The sequence below is a fragment of the Chlamydomonas reinhardtii genome, chromosome 10, assembly GCF_000002595.2.
Source record: "Chlamydomonas reinhardtii strain CC-503 cw92 mt+ chromosome 10, whole genome shotgun sequence".
NCBI classification, from domain to species: Eukaryota; Viridiplantae; Chlorophyta; class Chlorophyceae; order Chlamydomonadales; family Chlamydomonadaceae; genus Chlamydomonas; species Chlamydomonas reinhardtii.
The window spans coordinates 981,525-992,401 of record NC_057013.1 but is presented as its reverse complement, the minus strand read 5'-3'; the positions used below and the strand labels follow the sequence as shown (position 1 = coordinate 992,401).

The 10,877-nt window shown below is 63.6% G+C and overlaps 2 protein-coding genes across 2 annotated transcripts; one reads left to right on the top strand and one right to left on the bottom strand.

Moving 5' to 3' along the window:
• Window positions 1–292: 292 nt before the first annotated feature.
• On the bottom strand, window positions 293–4,074 carry CHLRE_10g424900v5 (uncharacterized protein). The gene is made up of 6 exons (XM_001702684.2): window positions 3,882–4,074; window positions 3,395–3,655; window positions 3,004–3,119; window positions 2,041–2,185; window positions 1,373–1,544; window positions 293–1,011 (listed from the first exon to the last, which is right to left on the bottom strand). The coding sequence occupies exons 1-6, from the start codon at window positions 3,987–3,989 to the stop codon at window positions 803–805; spliced, it is 1,011 nt and encodes a 336-aa protein (XP_001702736.2). The 5' UTR covers window positions 3,990–4,074; the 3' UTR covers window positions 293–802.
• A 106-nt stretch (window positions 4,075–4,180) lies between these two features.
• On the top strand, window positions 4,181–10,869 carry CHLRE_10g424850v5 (uncharacterized protein). The gene is made up of 13 exons (XM_001702518.2): window positions 4,181–4,492; window positions 5,296–5,382; window positions 5,701–5,792; window positions 6,253–6,364; window positions 6,654–6,789; window positions 7,159–7,241; window positions 7,736–7,876; window positions 8,201–8,389; window positions 8,618–8,725; window positions 9,014–9,142; window positions 9,389–9,562; window positions 9,855–9,946; window positions 10,162–10,869. Exons 1-13 carry the CDS (start codon window positions 4,385–4,387, stop codon window positions 10,175–10,177), a joined length of 1,467 nt encoding a protein of 488 aa, XP_001702570.1. The 5' UTR covers window positions 4,181–4,384; the 3' UTR covers window positions 10,178–10,869.
• The last annotated feature ends 8 nt before the right edge of the window (window positions 10,870–10,877 follow it).

Genomic DNA, 10,877 nt, shown 5'->3' with positions numbered 1-10,877 from the left:
CATGTCAGCTGTCGTGTGATGTCGTGTCTGTGGTTTGCCGCTGCTGCATACCCCCCCCCCCTGGGGGCGGCTCTGCTGTGTGTGCTGTGCTGAGCGGTAGGTTGTTGCCGGTGCCTGTCGGGTGACTCAGTGCGTGTGACTCAGCGTGTCAAACCCGGTCCTGCATGGGAGCCGCTACAGGCCCAGCGGGGGTATGCCGGGCCAGCGAGTCCCTGACTCGCTGGTTGTGTTGCCAACAGCGCAAGCTAGCAGACTGTGTATCAGACTGTGTCAACCAACCCATCGCGAGCATTAGCCTTGTCCGTTCCTTCGCTTCCCAAACGTTAGCATCCCACTACGTTAGACTGCGTCAGCCTGCCTCGCGCCAGCAGCAGCAGCCAGCCTCCGTGGCTGAATCGCTCATCATTGGTTGTCCCCGCGTCAGCGTCCAGACCTGATCACCCTGGTACGCGGCCGGGCATTGGGACATTGGTGGCCATACGGGGTCCCTACACTCTAGGACCGTATCCGGTACATATCTCTCCGCCCGGGAGCGGCGTTGTGCAAGTTCGGCTGTGGCGCATGTCAGTTTGCTTTCCCCACGCATGCGCTTTCCTTCGCGAATGGCAAACGTGACCACTCCAAGCCGCCCCTAAAACACATTTGTGCCACGTCGACGGGATCACCATGCACCAGCCGCTATCCCCAGCCGCGCTCTGCGTTTCTCTGTACGCCGATCACATGCTCACAAACCCCACCCATTTCCCCCAAAAACACAGTAAAGCCCGGCACTCTCAACCCCGCGCTCAAGCCCCTAAATGCTCTAATATCCCATCGCGCCGCGGCTGCGGATCCACTTGGTCGCGACCCACTTCTCGCCCTTCTTGACGGGGCAGCCGCCGTGCAGCGAGTGCGGGTCGATTTCGCCGTTGGGCCGCGTGCCCCAGAACAGCACGGCGTCGCCCATGCGCGGCGCATACTTGAACGAGCCGTCGTCACAGTTGCGCCAGTCCTGGATGGGCCGGTCCGCGCCTGCGGAGAGGGTGATGAGCACAGGAGCTGGGACTGAGCAGATGCGGAGCGGAGAGGGGCGTTTGTGTTGGGTGCGGTGCGCGGTGATGCGGGCGCTGCGGAGGCTGTGCGTGGGATGCGGGGTGCCCAGTCCCGACAACACCGGGCGGCACAGCCGCCTCCGCTGCATCCACAGCCCTTCCCCCAAACTCTGTCACACACACAGCAACGCCACGCACTCTGGCCCACACTTCCGCCCCATTCCTCCCACTGCTCCGCCCCCCCCCACCGCTCCGCCCCCCCCCCACCGCTCCGCCCCGCCCCCCCCACCGCTCCGCCCCTCCCACCGCTCCGCCCCGCCCCCTCCGCCCCGTCTCCTCACCGTCCACGCCCTCCTTCTTGAACACGGTCTCCCCGCCCTCCAGCACCTCGCTGAGGTACAGCAGCACCGTGGCGATGCGCTGGCTGGGCTGCGGTCCGAAGTCCTTGGGGTCGAAGCTGTCCATGTGCGAGTCGTAGTGCTGCATGTGCTCGTAGTGCAGCACGTTGAAGGCCTGGGGGGTGGGGTCGGGGTGGCGGTGGTGGTAGGAGGGCAGGCGCGGGGGTGAGGCTTAGGAGTGGAGTGGTGGGAGCAGTGGGTACGTGTGCGTGTATGGTGGGCCTCTGCCCGTGCGTGCTGCGTACCGTGCATGAAGCGCATCTAGCAGACCGCTGCCTGCGCGGGCGGGCAGCGCTGCCGACAGCCAGCCCCCGGTGCGCCGCTGCCTGCCATCCTTACCACTACACCCCGGAGTCCCACAGCGCCACAGCGCCAGCGGGCCCCGCCGGCTGCTCGGCCGCTCGGCCTGCATCTCGGCTGCTTGGCCAGCCACCCAAAGGCCCCGCCGCTCATCCTACGCCCGCGCCCATGCTGACACAAAACCGCCAGTACTGCACTTTCTCCCCGGCACATGCGAGAACCTGCCCAAACCCCGGTTGTAACACCGCGGGCCCGTGACAACACCGCGTCACAACCCAGCGGCGGCGGCACACTGCGCACCCACGACCCACCTCGCCGTTGTCTGCGGGCAGCAGTGTGGCGGCGGCAATGCGCTGCTCCACCCAGCCCAGCACGCCCTCCGTGTCCATGCCCGAGCTCAGGAACGTGCCGGTGCTGGTGCGCGTCTGCTGGCTCGACTCCACCTGCTCGCCCGGCCTGCGGCGACGTTGGCAAACACGTGCGCGCGACAATTAAAGAATCTAAGGTTGTGCGCTGAGTTGCAATGACAGAATATGGCGCAGCACCGCAGCGCATGCCGCGCTTCGTTGCTTGGGGGTGCTGCTCAAGCCCGCGTTTCACTGGTTGGTCTGACCGTCTGTGCAAGCTAGTACCGTACGGCAGTGCACCCGTTTCTCGGCATACACCCTGGAATGAGTGGTTTGCAGGGCCAGCAGAAACGCATCCATCGTCACACACGCGGGCTGCACGGAGCTGCGCACCGCCTTTAGCTGCCGCTCCATCGCCTGGTGTACGACAGCTTGCCAAGGCCCTCGCTGCCCCTCCTGGGTTGAGATGACTACCGAGTACCGGGCTGCACTCAACGCACACTCCGGCTACCCCTTGCGCACCTGCCCCTGCCCCGCCTAGGCCACCAACGCCACCACCCCCACACCCAGCTGTGTAATGCTTCCTCATCGGCCCCAGGCCTTCCTCGCGCATTCCTTCGCTGCCACGTGAACGCGACGCCTACCTGACACCACCCCATCCTCACCTGCCCTCACCCACCCTCACCACCCGCCCTCAGCACCCATCCTCGCCTGCCCTCACCCACCCTCACCACCGGCCCTCACCACCGATCCTCGCCCACCCTCACCCGCCCCCACCACCCACCCTCAGCCGCCCTCACCCGCGCTAGCCGCCCGCCCTTGCCCCCACTGCCCTTGCCGTCAACCGCCCTCACTCACCCTCAACCCTTTCCCCTTCCCCTCTCCCTCCCTCTCTCCCTCTCCCCCTCCCTCTCCGCCCCGGCCCACCTGTAGGCCAGGCCGCTGGGGTACATGAACTTGCCGGCCAGCTTTACAATGTGCTCCGCACGCGCCTTGTCGATGAAGCCCGGGAACACCACAATGCGAGGGTACCAGGACAGGATCTGGCGGGTGTGGTGGTGGTGGTGGTGGTGGTGGTGGTGATTGGAGGGGGATGAGGAAATGGCAGAGGAATGGGGTGGGGTGGGGTAGGGTGATGTCGCATTAGAGAGTGGAGTGGAGAGTGAACCCAACCGCGAAGGCCGAGCACGAGTACACCTGTGTGTGTATTGAGTCGTGTTTCGTATATCCATGTTAAATTGCGCCCACGATTGCACTCTGGCAGACAAGGCTCCGCGGCAGACAGACGGTCCATGTGTGTTCATGAAACATGGCACACCTGGAAAGGAATGATGTACGTGACGTCAGACCCCGACGCGGCCGCGGGCAGCGGCGGCCGGACCTTCAGTAGGCCCGAGCTCTCCAAGCACCAGGTTGACAAGTCAACGGGGTCAAGCGGGTTGACGATAACTTTGGACTGCGGCACCGGCGCTGGCGACTCAGCCACGGCAACGCTTTTCTGCTCCACGGGGTCCGATGCCAGAGCTTGGATGGACGACGTGTCCTCCACGATCGAGCCCAGCCTACGCGCGGTGCCGAGCTGCGCGCAGGGAAGGCCACTCGGGAGGTCAGCGAGCAGGCAGCTGGCAGCGGCGGGGTGTTGCGCTGGGCAGCTGCCCCGTGGACGCGGGAAACCCCCACCGCTGTAGCACAGCGCCCGCGCGCCCACAGTCATGTCCTGGATCTCCTCATCCATAATGCCCCTGTCTGGTGGCACAGCGCCCGGGCGCGATGCTAGCAAGCGCAGCGCTCGGCAACACGCACACCTGAACTGGCTCCGGCAGCTGTGCTCCTTGCTGAGTAAGTCTCCCAAAAAGGAAGGAGAAGATACATAATATAATCACCAGCGGGCCAGAGACCGGTTGTAGGCGCATTTTTGCTTCCTTCTAGACGGTTTCCTATGCGCCGGGATAAGCGCAGACCCTCTATTGGCTGATAAACTGAATTCTGTGTCACTTCCTTAAAACTGAATTAGGCGGGCTTTCAGGCGAGAGCGCGGGCAATGAGCTGCATCCCTGGGAAACTGAGCTCCGCGCACAGAGCCTTTGTTATTTGCCGCGTGACAGTTCCATTTTCATTACATTGTAGTGACATAACTTTCCTAGTGAACTAGGCGCTTGGTTCGTTCGCACGGTTCGTTCGGCCGACTATACCGGTCCAACTTGCATGTCAACCTACCTGAATCTCACACATAGATCCACATAAAGATACAAGCACTTGAGTCTGGCGGGTGCTAGGAGGAGCTAAGGTTGACGGAAGGCATCTCACAATGGCCACGCTAGCCGAGAGCTTCCTCGCGGACCTAGAGGATCTGGACGAGGATGAGCCAGAGCAGGAATCGGGGTCCGAGGAGGAGGCTGCGGAGGCAGATGACGGAGTAAGTGCGCCGAGCGGGGAGGGCGGAAGGCCCGTGCCAGTGGGCGGGCCCGACGCGGCCTAGGACAATGGCCCTGGCGTGTGCGCGTCCGTGGCTTGCCAAGCGGCAGTTCTATAGTACCAGCAGCATATCGCGCTAGGCAGCAGCACGGGGCAGTGGTACCGCAGTGGCCGGCTCCACACCAGACTCCGCCTAGAGTGGGCGTACCCCGCCCCAGCAGCACGCCAGCACGCCACTGCAGCCTTCACAACGGACCGCCCCAGCCTTAGCCGTAAACCTCTGGTACCCTTGCTGGTATGATGGCCAGCCGTAGCCTTCGCTAGCCGCCTAGCGGCTACAGATTCGGGAGGCGAACACCGCTCTGCTCCTAGCGCTTGAAACGCATGGCGAATTCACAGCGCAACATATGGGCGCTACCCTTCAGTTTCGTGGTTGAAGCGGTGGATGCAATGCGAGGCAATGGCACCGCTGTTGGGTGCATACATCCGGAGATATGCGGGCTGATGTGGTTGGTACGGACACCGCCGTCCGCCCCCCTCCCCCCCTGGACGTGGTCACTTGATACTCGTGAAATGATCGTAGTCCGTTCTCCGCGTGAACGGTTACCACCTCGCCCCCATGCCCGCACGCTCACACGCCGACAGCCTTTTTCTGCTCCTGACTTCGCCACCCCTTGTGTCTCACCCACGCCAAGTGTTCCACGCACCTTTTGGCGACAGCATGCCGTCGCCTGAATCCCGCTCCGTTGTGCATCCGGCCTCGCTCCCCCCTTGTATCTGCCCACCTCCCCTCCTCGTCTTCAGATGGATGACATTGAGACGCTCAACTTCGACGACCTGAAGGCGTGCGCCAAACTGACCAGCGAGCCGCGCTACAGCGACGTGCTCACGGTGAGGGGAGGGAGCAGGAGAGGGAGAGGGAGTAGGGAATTAGGAGTAAGGAGTTGGGAGAGGCGGGAGTAGGCGAGGGAGTAGCGAGTAGGTAGAGGGTAGGAGGGAAGTGGGGAGGGCAGCGCGGGGATGCAAGCGGAGCTGTGGGCACTGGTGTCAGAAAGAACAAGGGAAGGGAATATACAGGACGTTGTATGCGGGCCCTTGTGTGTGCGCAGGGCCGCCTCCGTGATGTGCCTGTGGTTGCCATGGTTGCGCCGGACCCTGACATCCTCCCATTGCGCATGGTTGTGCCTGTGTGTCTGCGTGTCCCTGCAGCGTGTGCGGGCGGCGGTGGCAGCGGCGGCCGAGGATGGCGGTGCTGGCGAGCGCAAGCAGGACGTGCCGCTGGAGGAGGACCCCACATACAAGTGAGGAGGGAGGAGGGAAGGAGGGAGGTGGGAGGAGGGAGGTGGGAGGACGGAGAAAGGAAGGAGTGAAGGAGCCGTGCGTCATAGGAATCTTGGGGCAGAGGGGGGGTGGGGTATATGCCTGAGCCCAAGCAGTCGATTCCACAATCAGAAAGCCCACCTAGCTACGCATGTGTGTGTCGAGCGCGGGGTGGGGTGGGGCGGGCTATGGGATCCCTGGCTGCGGGCGGGCGGGCTGCCGACCCAGGGAGCTGTGGTGTGACCTCCGCAAGCCTCCTGGCCCCGTAGCTCGACCCCGTAGCATGCACCTTGTTGAGTTTGGGAACGGCAAGAACGAACCCCTCCCCATGCAATATCACCGTCTTGCATTAGCGTAACGGCTATACGAACCATCCTGGCTCTGGTTTCTCATCGCGAAATGGTTGTCATGCCACCCCCTCCCCTGGTGTCGCCTGCCTAGGCTACTGGTGGAGTGCAACCGCCTGGCTGTGGACATCGACAATGAGATCGCAGTGGTGCACAACTTCATCCGAGACAAGTACCGACCCAAGTTCCCCGAGCTGGAGTCCCTGGTGGGTGGGCAGGAGGGATGGCGGGAGGGTGGGCGGTGGGTGACGGATGGATGGGGGCCCCCACGAGCTTGCGAGTAAGGCTCATACCCACCCGAGTTGCGAGGCCTTTGGCGCCCCGTGCCTGCTGCCTAGCGTCCCCTCTTACAGGCTCACGCTGTCTTATCTGCCCAACCCCCACCCTCGCCCTGCTGCTCCACGACGCCTCGGCCCACCTCCCATAAGTATTATTATAAGTTTGGGCTGGTATTTACAACCCCCACCCCCCAAACACTCCCCACACCACGCGCAGGTGCACCACCCTCTGGACTACGCGCGTGTGGTCCAGCGTGTGGGCAACGAGATGGACCTGACGCTGGTGCCGCTGGACGACATGCTGCCCGCCGCCACGGTCATGGTGGTCACCGTCACGGCCACAACCACCTCGGGTGGGCGGAGGGCGGGGAGGCAGGAGGGCTGTGGGGGGAGGTGGGAGGGCTGGGAGGGGTAGTTGAATACGTTTCCAAGTATTCCCAGACCGTGGTGGCAAGGCCGTGCAAGGCGTGTATGTGTACGTGTATATGTGGCTGTGGGTGGGTGTGGGTGGGTGGGCGGGCAGAGAGTGAATGGGGTCGTCTGCGGAGGGCGTGGGCGCTGGGGAAATCGTGCCGGAGGCGTTCGTGCACGGACCAGCCCATCCCATGAGGCTTCCTGATATCAGTGGGCCTACGTGAGCATGCTCACCTGCGTTGGCTCGCGCTGCCTCACCACCCGTAACTCTTGCCTCTCCCTTCCCCCCCCTCCTCCTGACCTGCCAGGCAAGCCGCTTGATGAGGACGCGCTGGGCCGCGTGATGCAGGGCTGCGACATGGCAATCCAGTTGGATGAGGACAAACGCACGGTGGGCATATGGCGGGAGCAGGCGGCGGGCGGGGCGGGAGGGAGGGACGGAGGGGTAGTCGCTCATGGAGAACGGAGTGATTAAGTCACTAGTATGAAGTGCCGGCGTCCAGTGGGAACAGCAGGAACATACATGGCACCAGCACGTAGGACCGCCGTGGCTGCTGGAGGGGGAGGAGCGAGAGATGTGCCGGAAGGGGTTGGGGCCAGGCGGGCGATGAAGCGCGCCCGAATCCGGGGGTTAGCGGCTCTCGCTGGGCGCAGTCACGTGTATGCTCACCCCGCCATCGTTAACACACCGCATGGCCTTCTCGACACACACACACACACACACACACACACACACACACACACACACACACACACACACACACACACACACACACACACACACACGCACACACGGGCTTTCGTTTCGTTTTTTAACACACACACGCACACACACACAAACACACACACACACACACACACAACACACACACATCCCACTCGCAGATCCTGCACTTTGTGGAGAGCAAGATGAACAAGGTCGCTCCCAACCTGTCGGCGCTGGTGGGCACGGAGATCGCGGCCAAGCTGATGGGCGTGGCGGGCGGGCTGCTGGCGCTCAGCCGCATGCCCAGCTGCAACGTGCAGGTGGGCGCGGGCGGGCGGGTTTGCCGTGTGTGGGGGGGGGGGGCAGGAAGAGGGAAGGCATGTGTGCGTTCGTGTTGCAGGAAAACAGAACGAGCGCGGGTGGACACTGGGACCCGCTCATGTACACCCCATGTGTCTTGGCCGATGTATTATCCATGCCACCCCCGTCTGCCTAACTTATCCCTCCCTACCGCCTTCCTACTCTTGCCTTAAGCCCCTACTTTAGAACTTCCCACTCCCCTGGTGCTGCACTCCCACTCCCTCTCCATGCGCGCACCCCACCGCACCCGCCCTGCACCGCCCTGCACCGCCCTGCCCCTGCAGGTGCTGGGCGCCAAGCGCCGCACGCTGGCCGGCTTCAGCTCCACCACCGCGCAGCCGCACCAGGGCTTCATCTTCTCCTGCCCCATCATGGCCACCACGCCGCCGCCGCTCAAGAACAAGGCGGTGCGCCTGATCGCCGCCAAGTCCACGCTGCTGGCGCGCAAGGACGCGTACGGGGAAGACCCCTCGGTGAGCGAGGCGCCGGGGCGGCGGGTGTGCAGCAGCGGGGCGCGGCGGGACGGGGGTGACGGGGACGGGGAAGGGGACAGGGAAGAGGACAGGGGAGGGGAGTTGTAAATACCAGCAGGGGAGGGGACATGGAGTGGCTTGGCGCGCCGCATGCGCAGGCACGGCCACCCGGCGGCCACGAGGTGCTCCTCCTGCCCAACACGCCCTCCCCGATGCCTGTGACTGCAGGGCGCCTACGGCGCGGGCATGCATGCGGAGGTGGTGCGCAAGATTGAGAAGTGGCAGGAGCCGCCGCCCGCCAAGCAGATCAAGCCGCTGCCGGTGCCAGACGCAGAGGTGCGCTGCCGCCGCGCTGACGGCACTTGACTTTGTAGACGCTGTCAGCGGCATGCTGCAGGCGGGTTGGCTGGGGCAGCTGAAGTGGATGCGGGTGAAATGCTTGCTGCAATGGCAGCTGCAAGGGCCCAAGGCATGGCCTTGAGAGCGTCGGCGATCCTGGCGTACGGCGTGCCATGACACGCACACGTACCCGGCACATCCACCCCCGCTTTGCCTATCCATCTCGCCCTGTTTAGCACTCATGCGCCTCCCCTGTCTGCCTCCCTGCCGCCCTTGATCCCACAGCAAAAGAAGCGGCGCGGCGGCCGGCGGCTGCGCAAGATGAAGGAGCGGTACGGGCTGACGGACGTACGCAAGGCTGCCAACCGCATGATGTTCAACCAGGCGGAGGAGGAGTTCGTGGATGGAGAGGACGTGAGCGTTGGCTGGGTTGGGGCGGGGGCGGGGGCGGGGCCGGGGGCGGGGTGGGGCAGTGCCGAGGCGTCGGAGTAGGATAGGAAGGTCAACCGGACTTGCATCGTAGCTCTTGCGAGGAGCTGCAAGTTCCTCATCGCGCTTGTCCCCTGGGTGTTTGGCTTCTGATGCAGTACGATTATTGGCGCCAAACCCTCTGCTGGCATTGTCGCTGACCCGCCGGCATGTTTCCCTCTCACCCCGCAGACCATCGGCCTGGGCGTGTTGGGCAAGGAGGGCAGCGGGCGGCTGCGTGTCGTAGCCTCGCAGCAGAAGCAGAAGTTGAGCGCCAAGGCGCAAAAGAAGTTCAAGAGCCGCGCCTACGGCAGCAGCGGCGCCACGTCGGGCCTGTCGTCATCGCTGGCGTTTACGCCCGTGCAGGTGCGTGCGTGTGTATGTCTGTGTGTGTTTTGGGGGTTGTAAATACCAGCCCAAACTGAACCAAACCAAGTTGGGGGGGGGGGGCGGTGCGTGTGTTGGAGGGTGCATGGCAGGGGAGAAGGGGCACATGCTACTGGCGAAAATGGCGCTTTTCGCATTTTGCATCCACCATTAGTACCAGTGTTTGCCGTTAACAACCCGTAACACAAGTCGACGGGCTGCCCTCAATCCCTCCCCCTGCTGCCTTCTCCGTGCCCTTTTTACGCATAACCCCATCACCGCCCATACACAGGGTATCGAGCTGGAGAACCCGCAGGCGCGGTTCGGCGAGATGGACGCCAAGGACGGCACGCAATCCTACTTCAGCCAGTTTGGCGGGTTCAGGTGCGTGTGTCGGGTTAGCAGTGAACGAACCCCTGGCAGTTTTGCATGAGAATTGGCCAGGCAACTCAGTTCTTGCTGGGCTCGAGTTAAGGGCTGTGAGGGTCAAAGCGCCTGCGAGGCCGGCACGCCTGCCGTCCGGGTTATCAGCAATCCAGTGCCCATGCTGAACTCGTCATGACGCTGGCATGTGCGCTTTCGCTTTCGCCTCTTGACAGGTCCATTAAGAAGTAAGGGACACGGCCAGAAGACCTGTCGGTGGTGATTCTAGGGAGCAGGCGAGCAGGAGGGCTCGCATCAGCGGCGGTACTGGTGCAGGCAGAGCTTGAGGAGCGTGGCGAGCGGCCATGACAGCGTGTGGCGGCGTGAGGGGACACTGTGACACCGTATCGACAGCAGTGCAGAGTGGTACCGGTGACGGCTGCGTGAGTCTTGGGCGGATGAGCGCGACAGTTCGGTGGGCTGGCCTCAAGGCACGTGCTCGTGGAATTACGAGCTGTTGGGAAGGCCGGAAGCGACATCGCTTTAGGGCCTTGGAGCGTATGGCGCTTAGTGGGAGGCTTGACTTGAGAGGCTCTTAAGTTGCCGTGCCACCGGTCGTCTGCCTCAGGCGGGCGGGTGCCGCGGGGATCGATTAGGAACCCATGGCGTGCACGACACGGAAGTCCGGTCGCCGCGTGCAGGCGTCTCAGCGACAATGGATAATAGAATGCGGATAACGTGTGTGGTCATGCGGTAAACGACGATACTGGTGGAGGCCAGGATGAAGGGGTTGGCACGAGTCGGCAGGCTAGGGAGTTGGGAGTGGGCGGGGCGTCAGGCACAGCGGGCGAAGGGGGCAAGCCTTCGTCATGGTCGCGCAGCCGGACACCAGACTTCACCGCGTCAAGGCTCTGTGTGTCTGCGGTATGAAATACTGTACAGGCGGGCTGCT